Below are 15,005 nucleotides of genomic sequence, written 5' to 3'. Positions count from 1 at the left end.
ACTAACCTCGCACCAGAAGCGAATCAAACTGATTTCTTCCAAGAGTCCTTTCTGTGCTACCTGGTTTAATGCCTCACTGTTTTTCCCTTCAGCAGTATGCATGCCAATTAGTAACTGTTAGCATTTTCAATGTATGGCACAACTTGGTATGTGATGCCCTCATTTCACTCACTGATCACTGCATTTTGTAGTCTGATGATGTTTTGCTGTATGACCTATGTTTGATATGATTAGCTTTTTTTGTGACTCACTGTGCAAGGAGCAGGTTCTCAGGCAAAATCTGTTGTGTACTGAGGGATCAATCTCACTTTCCATGTTATGTGACTGAGGAACGTCTGCAGTGCTGTTCCACAGCCCCAGAAGGAGTCATCCCACTTGGATGTAGGGCTCCATGATCATTTAGCTTGGTCTTTCAGAGCAGAGTTTGGGAACTACTGCTTTAGCTGGTGCATTGTTTACAAATAGCAATCTGAGTGATGTCTGCAACAAACATTTACTTACGTTTCCTCCTGATTATAACCTGAAAGGTCTCTTTTGTGCAATTGGTATTCTTCCAAGAGTTCAGAGGCCTTCATATGAAATAAAAGGGACGGAACTCCAAGCGTCATAGACTGAGGCAGTTCAGGTTTTTAGATGCAGGATGCAGTCCTTAAATCACACAAAGCTTAAAGGAAGAGGCAGTAACCCTTTTGTAATGCTTTGGGACTGCAAAACACAATGTTGTATTTCAGTAAGGTGAGTTTCCTTGGCACAGGTTATTAACCTTTTACCTGTATTGTGATCTGTGTGACAAAATGTTCTCTTCTCTTAATCTTCCTCAGAGAGGTATTGCCATAGAGTCATGCAGCCCCAAAACTTGCACTACAGCTGCAGATGCAGATTTTCTCAAAACAAAAAGCACCACACCTCTCTACAAACATAAAGACACTTAGGTGAACAGAAACTTAATACCATTGGTAAAGGGGTGAAAGTCATAGTATCTGGAGGAGATGTAAATGGTCATTACTGGGTTGAAGTGCTGTTATCTGCCCTGGCTAACAGACCAAAGAGACACAGTATAGTTTGCTGCAACAGCCTGAGGATTCAGACACCTTGGATCCCACTTCTGACTTGCCCACAATTTTTATTTGGAATGATAACATGCATCATAAAATCCAATGCCAAGCTTCATATTCAGGCCCAATAGGCAGTGCAAAGTGTCTTGACACTGGAGTTCATTAATTTCATCAATCTTAATTGAAGATTGTCCTCAGTAAGCCAGGAGAAAAACCCTGTGAGCTGCACCACAATAAGAGATGAGGTGCCATATATACTTAGGTACTTCAGCTGGTAAGTCTCTCCTGGAGTTGGATGTCATATCTGATGATTGCTTGAAGTGCTTATACCTGTCTTGGATAATACTTGAGTGGTTGGGCATTTGTGCATAAAGCAGTTCCTGTGGGTAAAGCCCAAGCACCCATTTTCCAAGAAAAGGTTTTAGCTGTCAGGGTATCAGCACGAATGGTTTGATGGTTTCCTCTCTGCCTCTCAGTGAAGCTGTGCCATGAAGAATGATTCACTTTCTGTGAGAACACTGCAGGGTTCTGTGCTTTTCACAAGGGCTGAATAATATGCAATACAGGAAAAGACCTTAGACCTTTTTGCTTCTTCCCTGGAGCTATATGCTTGCTCTTTCTGTGTAGCCCAAACAATATATATCCACTTTAGGGACGGTGGTATTTGAACACATGAGTGTGAAGTACCTGTGTGTCACCCTATGAGTGCCATAGTGCCATATTCAGGAAGTCAGGTTCAGGAGAACCAAATGTGATTACATATCTCCTCCAAGAAACACCAAGGTGTGCCATCATTAAGCAAAGCTTAATAGCTCATTTATCAGAGAAACAAGATACAAGACCCTGATTACAGGAACTGATGAACGTAATTCTTGCAGAATTATTATGGGAATATAGTACCTTGAAAACCAAGGACTGAGGGAACTGGTGCTACCTAAAGACATTATAGTCTAGTTTGTGAGGCATGTTGGTACAGTAGAGTTCTGATCAAAAATGATTGTTTCTATAGCTTTTAACGTGGTTGATGCGTGACCACCCAGGATACCATTGCCAGTGTGCAGTCCAGCTCCTGAGCAACTGAAAACCAGCTGCAGCATTGCATCCTGCGTTGTAAGACATCTAGATGTGAATCGCTGTGTGTTTTTGAAGGGCGTTTTGCTATACAATTGAATGTTACAACATCCCTTACACTTGTTGGAATAAAGCCTCCCACAGGCTGAGTATTATTCTATAGTAACAGAAGAGTTTAGAACTATGTGCAACAGTTAATTTCTACAGGAGTATGAATATATGATTTTCAGAAATAAAAAGGGTAATATATTCTGTACGTTCCTTTATAAGAAATACAACTGAGAATGTGAAGACAATTCCCATGCTGTGTGAATTACAATGCTCTCTTTTCTTTTAATTTTCAGTGACAGACACCCTCAGTGACTAAGGCTAGAATCTGTTAACTGGTGTATGCAGTCAGATCCCTGGGCCATTTCTATCAATGGGGTATTAACAAAAACATAAGCTGAAGAACCATAAATATGGTTCCTAGTGATTTTCATGCAATCAAGGAATCAACTCTCATAGAAGTTTTCAGTATCAACAAGAAATGTTGAAAGATTCAAAATGAAAACCTGTGTAAACACTTTTGAATAGGAGCAAATAAAGAACGAAGATGTTTTCTTCTTTAGCCACCCAAGAGCTGTTGACATCAGTGCTGGAGTATCCTGGTTGCATTTCAGAGATTCAGGATGGTCTCAAGTTCTTTCAGACCTAAAAAAGTCTGCTTAAAATCATCAGATTTTCTCTCTCCCCAACCACTTGTTAAAAAATCAGCTAAAAAGTTGGGTCTGCTTTCTGTCTGCCAGGATTGGTTCTGGACTGATGGCTGACAATGTACCTATTCAGTACATTTGTTTATATTTCACTCCAATGCACCAGATTCCAGCCCCATTTACATCTATGGAAATGTAATCCTGAGTGCAGCAGAGCCAAAAATTCATCTAGCCTCTCAAGTTGTAGCTCTGTATTAATGGTGCTTTTTTTCACACCTACTTGCTGCACAGGTCAGGAAGAGGAAAGGGAAAGCAGACATGCTCGAAATCCCTCAGTGTAACTGTCTTTAAGAGAAATTGCTGGCTGCTGGTATTGTGGACACCTCTAAGCCTCAGAGCTAGAGCAGACCATGCCGATCTGCTTCCTTCCAGCACCACAATTATCAGACAGGCCTAAATAGCTGAACTCATTTTTTTAGAAAGAAGTGATGGGTTTTCTTAAAACACAATTCTATGATGTATAGTGAATTCCATTGCCAGAATTAATGACTAATAAACATCCTATTAACAGCTGAACTGGAAATGAAGGCAGCTGGCATGGCATCTGCTTGCTCTGCTGGCAGTGTGTAGGCTTGACAGACTGGGGAAAGGATGGTCTGCCATCTTAGCCTGGCCTCCTTTGTCCCATTCATTACATTTCTAGGTGTCACACCGAGTGCTAATGTTCACAACAGCCCTAAACATGACTGCAGAGTGCATGGTTTTCAAGGAACAGCACTTTGAACGGGCAGGCTGTGTTCATGTCCAGCGGCAATTTTCTGTGTGACACTGGTGTGTTCTGTTTTGCTTTTAAATAGAGCTTATAGGTGTATTTTCGTAAGGCCAGCCCCAAATGAATGTATTTTTTTGCTGCAACTTATCTGCCTGGAAGCTCCTTAAGCCCAGAACTTGCCCACAGGGGATGAAGATGCGAGACAAAGAGGCCCGGCAGCGAGAGACGCTTTCTGCCCGGCAGCGACAGACACTTCTCTTCGTACCCCTCCTCCCCCGGGGATACACATCAGAGCTCCAAACGCCCGCCCGAGGGGTTAGAGCCGAGCCTAACCCTCCGCCCCGGCTGGCTGCTGGAGGGACGGAGCGGAGCGGAGGCAGGAGCCCGGCCGGCTCTGCCTGCCCCCGCCCGCCGCGGGGTCGGTGACCCCGCTCCCGGGGCTGCGTACGGGGCCGGGCACGGCTGGCCGCGGTCCCGCCCGCGCCGCCCGGCCCCTCCGCCCGCCGGGGCGGTGGTAGGCTCCCGCCGTGCCTCCCGGCACATAAAGGGAGGCGGCGGGGGCCGGCCGGGGGCAGCGGCGGGCGGCGGCGCCGGAGCAGCCGGCGGCGATGGAGCAGCCGGTGCAGACGGAGACGTGGAAGGCGCGGAGCCTGGAGGAGCTGGTCCGCATCCTCCATCGGATATTCGCCGAGGACAAAGTCAGCGTGGAGGAAGTGCAGGAGCTGATGGAGTCGTACGACAGCAACCCCGAGGAGTGGCTGCAGTACGCCAAATTCGACCAGTACAGGTACAACCCCTCCTCACACACACACACGCGCACCCCGGGGTAAGGGAGCCCCCGGCGCCGCGCCCCTCACTGTGGAAGCGGGTCCGGTGGCGGTGCAGAGCCGCGGAAGGGTAGTGGGGACCAGCGGGGCGCGGGGCTGACGCCCACCACCATCACCACCACGAACCCGGCCGACAGCCCCTCCGGTGGGGGCGGGGGCGAGGAGCGGGCGGGGCCGCGGCGGCCAATGGAGGCACATTAAAAAAAAAAAACAACCCACCCCAAAAAAAGCCCAAGGGAAACGTCCCGGCTGCAGAAGCCGCAGCGCAGGGGTTGCGCGGGGTTTGCGCGGCGTGCTGGGGTCGGGCAGCAGACCGCTGCAAACTGGGTGTTCGGTGTTTGTAGAGGAGCTGGTGCGTGTATTCCCTGCCTTACCGCCGGTGCACGCTTCGGTCTCTTGCTCCTCCGGGTAGTGCAGGATGAGGCTTTTTGCTGCTTGCCAGGAGAAAGGAAAATACCTGTTAGGGTTTCAAGTCTCTCCTATTTTGCCAACAACTAATTTTTCCCTGCCATTGGTGGCTTTCCTGTCTTAAATTTCAATATAAGTACGCTTTATTTGAGCACTCCCTTTAAAAAACAGACAAACAAAAACCCCAAAACTTTTCCTTTTAACCCTGCTATCGTGAAAGCATTGCTCTGGCGTGACTGGTTTTTAGCTTCCTTGCACCTCGCATTGACTATCCTCTGCTCAGAACAAGTCACTAAGTTTGTAACAGAACATAGAAAACTACGAATCGGAAGAACAAAGTGTGCTAACATTAGAAGTATGCTTGGCAGCCTTTTTTTTTTTTTTTTTTTTTTTTTGGCCAGCCAGACCTGCTATACAGAAATAACAGCACTTGAAAAGTTCAGTCAAATGCCAGCATTGATTGCTTATGTTCTGGCATCATAGGAAAAAGCATGTCTACCTAATATGTGCACAAATTGTGGATGCAGTGAGAGGCAGCATATAGATTTACATGTTATGCTTTGAAAGTAATTTCTTTATGAGCATCCTATTTTGATTAAAATAGAGTGATCTTATGGGGAAACTAATTTAAAAACATTCAGTTGACATTAGTGCACTTTCTATGCGCCCCTGCTTGCACCTCTTAGGCAGGAGTGAGGTGTTTTGTCATTGCCATATATATTTGCTTTACTTGGCAAAGTGCAAATAGTTGTGAATAATGCTAAAATGAAACCAGAAGGTCCCACTGGGTTACTTGCACCATAACAGCTAGAAGCACCAGCCCTGGATCAGAAGAGGCCCGCTATGGAAAGTAATGTATAGAGCAAAATCCTCACCCCTTTTCTAGTGAGCTTTTCGATAGGACAAGATGAGCAGTAGCTCGGGGGAGGCTTACAGGAGAGTACAAGGAAACAAACATAAGATGTTGCTGTTAAAGGTGTTTTCAAGTCCTGAGAGCAAACCACAGCTTACTCTTTGTCACCTATAAGTTAGCAGATAAAAAACTCTTTTTAAGAAATCTTGCTCTGATAAACTTTGTTTAGAAGTAGATGCTGGCAGAAATTACCCCATAGGTGTTTTAGCCACACACGAATGCTACAGTACAAGATGAAGAACTTTCGGGAACAGAGTAGGAGGACCATGTAGGGAAAGCCTGACATCTTATTCCTTTGCTTTTTTGGCTTTGTACAAATGAGTGCTGCGTAAGAGAAGGAAAGCCAAAAATATCTGAAACGGAGCTGCAGGAGAATGTAACCATGTATTTTTCTTGTTTCATTGCAATCCTCTGTTTCTAATTATAAGCCAGCTGCTGAAGTGACTTCATTCGATAACTATTTTGATTTGATCCTGTCTACCACATTAGTCTCAGACTCACAGTTCCCAAACTGCAATCATCTATGTAATTCAAAAGCAATATGATTATAAAATATTAAGTATGTTCATTTTTTTTCTTCACAGAAAATGAACTCTTACCAAAAAAAGCTTAAAAATACAATTTCTTTTTTTTCCAAGTAAAACTTGGCTCTCAAGAAAAAGAAGAAAAAGGACTTTTACATGTTACAACCTTCCTTCATAAACATGATTGTATAATTTTGTCTGTTATAGGCACATCAGTACAGTAAAAACCAACACTTTGTATTTCAGGTATACAAGAAACCTTGTGGACAATGGAAATGGAAAGTTCAACTTGATGATCTTGTGCTGGGGTGAAGGGCATGGCAGGTTCGTATGCAAAGATTATGGTTTTAGCAAACAGGTAAAAATTCAGTGTATGTTTCACTGTCATACAAAACGACTCAAATAATCAGCCCTGTATGAGCTGTCAGAAAGTGTCAGGAAACTAAGCAGTGCAGAGCTCCTATTGGTATAGCAGTCCTGAATATTTGCTGTGTCTTTTGCAAGTTTGTACCTCATGGGCATTTTTAGAGACTCTTTTAAAAATGCTCTGTTTTTCTATCAAATTTAAACTTCCCTCCTGCCAGAGGAAGTTTTTAGTCCTAGAGACACAGGGATTCCTGTGGGCAGGATAGGTTGAACAGACCCATAAAACACTTGGTTGCAGAAGCAGTACTTGGTGCAGTTTAAATAGTCTTTGTTCTCTCATGGTGTTTAAATCCCACCTCTGTGTCAAGATGGAAAAAGTAGGTTTGGATTAGGACCTCAGGCTGTGAGGAGGGAGCCCCTCTGCAGGAGTGCTTGGCTTTCTTTAGGTTCATGCACCCTATCTCCTCCCTCAAAACGGACCACACTGCTGTTGTGGCCTCCAGAGTTGTGTGCACAGACTGTACGCTGCGTTGTGTAGCCCTACAAACGTGAGGGCAGGGTTTGCCCCTTGGAGGGTCTTTCACAGAATGTTGGCTAAACCAAAATGTGAAATAACAAAACTTGCAAGTGTTCTTGCATATAAGTAGAAAACGTAAGGAGAAGTCAGAGCTGTTTCTTCGTTTGTTTTAACTGAGCGTGCAATTCAACATTTACAGAATTCTCCAGGGGATGCCATGACATTACACTCAGAGGGACATGGGAGCCAAGCCCACCACCTCTACTCCTTCCAGGCTATCCCCACAAAGCCTGTAATTTATGTCAAACTGTGTTTGAGTTGGATGAGCATTCGCTAGGGCTAGACTGAGACCACAAGTTGTTTTTGCTTCCTGCATGAGGAGGATCAGATTGTTCTCATGGCTTGCGGAAGGAGGATGACAACGTGGCATTTGTGAACTGTTCTGTGCCCGAAGCAAGCTCTGGCATCTCAGTTAGTAAGAAACCCTGACATTTATTTACTGAAAACAGTAACATGCAAGTACCAAGTTTTTGATTGAAGCTCATTAGCACTGTACTTCCAGGAGGGTTAAATTCCCCCTTCTCCCTCTCCCCCAAGGAGTAGAGAACTCTCCCTTTGTTCTAATTGACATTGACATCTGTAACAATTCATCCTCTATTTAAAAACAAAAACAAAACAAATCCAAGAAAATAAAACTAAACTACATATCTAGCCCATATGTCTCCAAATAGCAATTAAAACATACTTCGGAGCAAGGAGACAGATTTAGCGATCAGACGAATCATACCAGATCCTGCTGTTTTGTTCATGTTTTGCCAAAATAGTGAAATTAACAGCTTACTATAGCTCATTGTACTTAGTACTATCAGAGTGAGAGGTAGAGCATTTTTTCTTCAACAAATGCCTGTGCACCTCATCAGTAAAGCGACCGCAGGAATTAGGTAGACGTAGCTCATTTCTCCCATGTTTCAAGAGCAAGCATATTGGATCCGCAAATATCAGGTATACTTGCAAGTTTATACCAGCCTCTGCCTGGGATCACTGTGAAAAGCTTGGGTTTTGGCCCACAAGAGTTTTTGTGTTCTGAAGAATTTTTCTGTCCTCCTCCAGACTTCCGTTGCATTTCTTTGTGGCAAAGTCATAGGCTGATCCATATCTGACTCTTCTACAAGTCCTGCTGATGTGAGCTTATTCCTCTAATCCACTATCCCTCTATCCACTTCTAACGTAGCAGTTTTAAGTAGGTATACCTTAGCCATTGTGAATCTTTTTTCCTAAGACTTTTGTGCAATGGTGTTCCATGTTAGGGCTATGCCCAGATACAATACGCTATGGCATCTGTCCTATTTGCTGTACTGAAATCAAATATGTATATCACACTGAGTTTGGTTATTCTTTTTACATATATAGCAGCATCCATGATCACACTGACTCACACTGCTTTATGAAGATCCTCCAGGGAAATCTAAAGGAGACTCTGTTTGAATGGCCTGAGAAAAAAGGGAATGGTGAAATGACTAAGAAATCAGAACGAGTTTTGAGGGAAAATCAATGTGCCTACATTAATGGTAAGCTATTAAGCTTGTTTTGACCACTAGCCATTCATTAATATTATTCCTAACAGAAGAGTTCATCTGCTGTCCAGTCTCCTACCTTTAACAATATAATACTAATACTAACTAATAATATAATACTAACATAATACTATGCACAGTTTAAGAATGCAGCTCTCTAGATTCTGCACAAACTTAGATTCAGTAAAATAAACAACAAAAAAATGTCCTTTTAACTCACTGTTAAGATATTGCAGCAATTGCTTGATCCTTAAGTATGCCAGGTATCTCCTCTAGACCAAGCAGCCTTCAGCACTGTGTCCCTGATGACTCTCTGAAATTGCTTGTAAACATAGATCTTAAATAGTATTATGTGAGAAATAAGGGAACTAAGATTCAGATAGCTTAATCACCTTGCTTTTTTTTCAAGGAAATAATCTTTTTGATCAGCCATGGAAATCCTAGGTCAAAAATGTAAAAGCTGTCTATGGAATAAATTGACCAGCCAGGAGCAGAGGCCCTGGTCTACTACTTGTCCAAATCAACAGAAGATTGTAATGCTGAAATGCAGCATCAGCAGAGTGGAAATGCTTACGCCTACAAAATCTACCAAAAAAATAAATTGCCTGACAGCACAGGTGCTGATAGATGACTAAGTCTTCACCAGTAAGGCTCCTTAGGTACCTAAATCCATGCCCTTACACATATCTGTAACTATCACCATCTTGTGCTGGATTGGAGGCCATCCTGGAGTGGCCAGCTGGGTGTAACATATTCTGATGCTATGAAAGATGTTGCACATCATGCTGATCAGCAATGAGTTCAACAGAACAGAGGAAAAATGTCAGAGAAGGGGGCCATCTGCCTTTTATGTGATGAGTTAAAACCTGGACCACGCACCTTGTGGGGCTGAGCTTGGGAACCCCACAGTTGGACGGAGCCTCCTGTTGGGTTATGGACTAAGCCAGGGTGAGGGCATTGGGGAAGAATGACTAGTGCTCTGCAGCCCTCTGTTGAAGGTATGCCACATTAAATGAAAACACAAAACCCATAGGACAGGAAATGCAAGGAGCTTGACATGTCTGCTGATGCTCCCATGCCAGGGATGGGGGTTCTCAGACACTGTCGGATTTTCCTACCTATATGGTTCTTTCTGATGCAAGCAATTGCACCCTGTGTGCATCTGATCCAAAGCTTCCTTGGCTGTTTTAAACAGATCCTCTGAGGCAGTTTGGATCTCTGCCATGTCTCATAACTGATGTCTTGGTTTAAAAAAAGCAGGTAAAACAAGGGGAAGGGTAACACTGAGAGTGTGTTGATTGTCCTAACTGCTTCAATAGTGAGTGACCTTCATGTTTCTATTGAGTGCTTCTTGGTTACTCTTGTAGTTTATTTTTAAGGTTAGAACTCACTAAACAGTTTATTCAAGTCTCCCATTAGATTAGCACAGATTTAGGACTTTTTCCCCTACATCCTCTATTTAGATAAACAACGTTAATGACACTTAGGGCTTACACTTCAAATGTATCAGAGTTAAGAGTATACTCATGGGTCTTAGGTATGCCTATGTTTCACAATACACACCTAGGTATTATAGAACATATTAATTCAAGTACAAAGGCCTGAGTTGTTTTTATAGCAGGGTCGTAAATTTAAATTCAAGGTCTCCTAAGTAACTAAAAAACTCTAGTGTAGAATGAAAATGGGTTGTTTCATGGATGTGATTCTTCATACCTTACATTTTTCTGTAATAGCTTGATTTCTACTCCAGCACTTCAGAAAGTGCCCTTACTTCACTAGTAACCGCACAACAAACAGTGCCTTGTTTCATTGCATGTTCAGTTATGCTTACTATTCAGTTAAGGATGGAAATATGCCAGTTGCTACTAATTTGTCACCTTAGTCAAAAGGGCAAACAAATGAAAAGACCATTCTTCAAACTAATAAATTGGAAGGATTAAGTAAGTGCCTGCAGTAGAAGCAACTATATCTCTGTAATAAGTCCATGCTCCAAATACACATAGCTGACCTTTAATGTGACTAACATTCTTGTTACCAGGCTGAGAATTAGGAATACAAAAAATTTTTTCCAGTGAAATATCTTGCTGATTTGTAGAAACACAAACCTTCCAGCTTTGGAGCATCTGTAACAACAGCATCTCCTAGGAAAGTGAATCACCTTGAAGTCCTTTGGGAATGATAACCAGAAAATTGCTGACAGCATGTCCTTTCTTAAATTTCTATGGATTTCTATTGGCCTTTATCCTGTAGCAGGCAATCCAGAAGTTACATAAAGTGTGTGGAAGACAATAAGGTATTTTGAATTACCAGTGTATTTAGGAATCTCTGCTAGACAATAGCAGTCAAATTCCCTGTACCGAGTTACTTGTTGCCCATAAAAGTGTGGACATGCCTAATTGACTTGCTTCTGAGTTTCAGTTTAAAAAGCAACTCATTAAACCACCCCACTAATACACCCTCTCATTTCATGCCCTCGCTGGTGTAGACTCCATTGGCCTGCACCGTGTGGAGAACATAAGCCACACAGAGTCTGCTGTGAGCCTGCATTTGTACAGCCCACCCTTCGACAGCTGTAACACCTTTGATCAGAGGACTGGACACAAGCACAGAGTCAAGATGACCTTCTACAGCCAGTTTGGAGAAAGGACCCTCTGCGTAAGTATGAGATAACATGCTCCCCACCCGGCCTTGAGCTCTGAGCCCTCAGTCCCAAAGGGGACCGGCAAGGGGCTGCCCTCCTGCCTGCGCAGGGCAGGGCGCTGGTGCCCCGGGGCAGGCAGGAGGTCCCGCCTTCCCCAGGGCATCCCCGTCTAGGACCAGCATAAAATCTGTTTCCAAATACTACTCTTGTCAGTTTGCACTTCCCTCGTGTGGAGTTTCCTTTGTAGCTTTGTAGCTGAAGGCTTTGTAGCTTGCCTCCCCTGTATCAGCAGGAGATCGGTTCCCAGAAGAAAGGAGGATTAATGAGACTTTTGCTACTAGCTAATTGTCTTCAGGCAGCAAATCATGGTAAATGTAACCTAGTCAATGGAAACCTGTGAAGCAGCTACATTGTTTTGGCCAGCTTAAGTCATGTGTAACATTTCCTGCCTAAACTGTTCTGCCAAAAAGCATCACATTTCAAGTCAGTTGTTCTAAGCCTTTTAGCTTTCCGCAAAGTAAAGAATTCTTTAATAAAGTTAATTTAGTTCTTTAAAATCAAAACTTTGACACAAAAAGACTTGTGCTGTGAGTGAGAGTAGGCTGGTTGGCTGTTGTCTGCATTCTTGAGCAAGGGCATGAGACTTTATTTGGGTAGAAAAGAAACCTTAAGATCAGCATTGGGGGACCAAGCTAGGACATCTGGGAGAGTTTAATAGGGTTCCTTTTAGCACTCTTCCATGCATTGGGAACATAACTACTTATACGGGTAGAAAAGACAGATTCTTGGTGTTCAGCCACAGAGGTTCAAAGACTGTTTGGTTTTGTTAGATACAGAACACTTTCACCTTTCACTGAAGCCAGAAACACAGTGCTCAGGAGTTTCCTGGAGTGAGCCCTTAGTAAGATCCAGTTAAAGTTTTATATAATCGGCAAGTACCATGTAAACTATTTCTTTGAAGCTTGTCACATTACGTGATTACAAATTTACCGAACAGCTGAAACACAAACTTTGACCTTCCTGAGTTTGAAAGGTCCTTGAGAAAGTAAACTCAAATTTGTAATACAGATTTTAAAGGGAAGTAAACATGGAAAAATTTTGAACAAGGTTCACACAAGAATTCAGTGTTTGCTTGCTTTCCTTTTTGGTTTAAGTGTTCAATGAATATGAAGTTTGTAAAATAACAAGCAATGTTTTGATTGGGACTAATTTCCTACCCTTGATCTGTAATCATCTGCCAGGGTTTGCACCTTTTGTGGGAAGCTGGATCTGGCTTATAGGAGAGAGGTAAATTTTAATCATTGGGTCTCTTTCATGAATTCCTATAAATGGAATTCTGGTAAGGGAGAAAGTGGAAGCAAGTCTAGGCCATCCAGCTTCCTGAAATTACTTCATGCTACAAAAACCTTCTGATCTCAGTGAAGGTTTCTGGAAAGCTTACTGGAAAATTAAATTTTCTTCCGCTTACCAAATCTCAAAAGGTTGTAGGAAGACAGAAGGCTGTAAGTTAAAAACAACAAGGGAATAGTGTAAAGTATACTTGTGTATTTTTAGTGAGTGAAAATATCTGCCTAGCTGAAGCACATTCGGTGCTTCCTCTTTGTCTTAAATTTTTCTGCAGGTAAAACACAGAGGTAAATCCCTAGTGGCTTCTGGCCATGATGAAGTCTTAATTAACTAAATCTCCAGTAAATGCCTAATAAGTTATATATAGGCCTAATAATTAAAATTGTGTGTAATATGTCCAAGGACTTGCCCATGGAAGTAACTGTTTACTCAGTTCAGGTACAAACCATGAGAATACTGAGGCAGGATTTCACTGAGGGAAAAGTAGTTTTGTCCTGGGTGTCACAGCACATGAGTTCCTGCTGCCAGAAATTTTGCTGGGGGAGGTGATTTCTCTTTGCAGCCTGTCTTCCAAGCACTTTCTGTTAAAATGAAGTAAAGCAGAGTACTGGGGAGAAAAGACAGCCTGAAGGAGGAAGCACTCCTCAGTTGTCCCTTCTGCTGAGGGCTTGCTTGTGGTCACACAGAGCCAATGGACAAGGCGGGTAATTTTGTCAGGTGCACAGAGCCCGCTGTAAAACTCTGGCAAGGAGTACTGAAAGTAAATGCGCTAAGTATTTTAAAGTGCTGAGCTACTCCAGGAATAAAGGCCCATGCTGAGAACATGAAGTAGGGGGTGACTGCCTCTCTCCTTAAAACAGCAACCTCTCCTCTTTTCTTTTAGGCAACAGCAGTGCCACAGGAGAACAACTGAGATGCACCAGCGTGTGTTTGCATAAGACCTGCTGAATGTTTAACCAGGGACAGAAGACTTGCATGGCTAAGGCCGTCAGCCAGATATATTTCTATACCTTGAACATAGAAGTACACTAGGGCAGCTTCCAGGCAACCCGCAGTTCCCCCAGGCGAATGCCAATTATGGGACACTAAGCTAACTAGTGCCATAAACTACTTCAGAGGTTAGATGCCTTGTCTTAGGCTTCTGTCAGAATTAAGTAGTTTGTTTTCTGATTCTAGCCTCCTTTCCATTCCGACTCTGATACCACACTGAGAATATCAGAAATAGAGTTTTTAAATGTCATCTGACACTACCTAATAAGCCTATGTGTATGTACGCTCTCAATGTAATTAATAACTGTATAAACTTCTAAGCTTCCAGTCACCTGTACCTATGGGTAGGACACTAGATACAACTAACAGCAGCTCTTTTTTTTTTTTTTGATTCAGTCTTTTAGGTTTTAATGCTCTAGGCCATTTTGATAGTTTTGTGCATTTTTTACTTCTTATTTTTTACAATTTCATTTGTTAGATCTTGTTTTAAATAGGAGCAGCAAAATGCTTCATGCACAATGATTTTCAAAACTGATTGGGCAGAGATTTGGGTTTTTAATAAGACTAATCATACTTAATTCAGCTAATGTCCAGTTTCCAAAGTATTCTGTGTAGCTATTGAAGAACGTAACTGAAATAAAACTGGATATGTACACAGTTTTCAAAGTTTTCAGCCTTTTTCTCCTGGTAACTAAAACATTCAATACACTTTACAAAAATCCACCTTCCTCATGAACATCTAAGACTTTTCCCAGCAATACACTACTAGAAAAGGCTTTAAAAAATTGAAAATATTTCGAACATGTGAAGAATCCTGATCCCAATTAAGTTGGTGGCAGTTCTGCCACTGAGTTCACTGATGCTTAGTTTTATCCTCCAGATTTAGTTAAAAGGAAAGAACCATCCTGAAAAAAAGTTAACGCTAATTAAACATACCAAAATCAGCAAAGGTGCCTGCACTGAGGGTACCCATTCATTTAATGGAGCTAGTACATAAAACAAGTAGAGAATGTGCAGCAAGTCTCCTGGTCTTGTAGGTGACTGCTGGTTATTCAGGCAGCAGTTTAAGTTTTAACAGTATCCTTTTTAGATGAGTCATGTATTTCCGTCCATGTTGACAAGTCCAGAAAATATTTACTTTATGAGACCCTGTTTGCAGGGAGGCTGTGTCAAATTTTCAAAAAATGTTTGAGCAGTGTAACAGTTTTTAAACAAACCTATGCCCTTGGGCTGCAATTATTGCTTGAGGGCCAGTGGGAAAGCAGTAGGTGCTTTGCAATACTCTCTTTTTTGGTTTTTTGTTGT

The 15,005-nt window shown here is 42.6% G+C and overlaps 1 protein-coding gene across 1 annotated transcript; it reads left to right on the top strand.

The window, feature by feature from the left end:
* Window positions 1-4,148: 4,148 nt before the first annotated feature.
* Window positions 4,149-14,360, top strand: CDO1 (cysteine dioxygenase type 1). Its single transcript, XM_075079069.1, has 5 exons — window positions 4,149-4,380; window positions 6,512-6,589; window positions 8,559-8,716; window positions 11,208-11,377; window positions 13,594-14,360. Exons 1-5 carry the CDS (start codon window positions 4,202-4,204, stop codon window positions 13,621-13,623), a joined length of 615 nt encoding a protein of 204 aa, XP_074935170.1. The 5' UTR covers window positions 4,149-4,201; the 3' UTR covers window positions 13,624-14,360.
* The last annotated feature ends 645 nt before the right edge of the window (window positions 14,361-15,005 follow it).

Source organism: Phalacrocorax aristotelis, chromosome Z (assembly GCF_949628215.1).
Source record: "Phalacrocorax aristotelis chromosome Z, bGulAri2.1, whole genome shotgun sequence".
Lineage (NCBI taxonomy): Eukaryota > Metazoa > Chordata > Aves > Suliformes > Phalacrocoracidae > Phalacrocorax > Phalacrocorax aristotelis.
The sequence above is the reverse complement of the archived record's forward strand: the minus strand, read 5'-3'. Positions and strand labels throughout refer to the sequence as shown.

Coding starts and splice junctions, on each gene's coding strand:
- CDO1 (XM_075079069.1), top strand. CDS start 4,202: ATGGAGCAGCCGGTGCAGACGGAGACGTGGAAGGCGCGGAGCCTGGAG. Junction 4,381..6,511: donor GCCAAATTCGACCAGTACAG/GTACAACCCCTC, acceptor TTTGTATTTCAG/GTATACAAGAAACCTTGTGG. Junction 6,590..8,558: donor TGGGGTGAAGGGCATGGCAG/GTTCGTATGCAA, acceptor TTACATATATAG/CAGCATCCATGATCACACTG.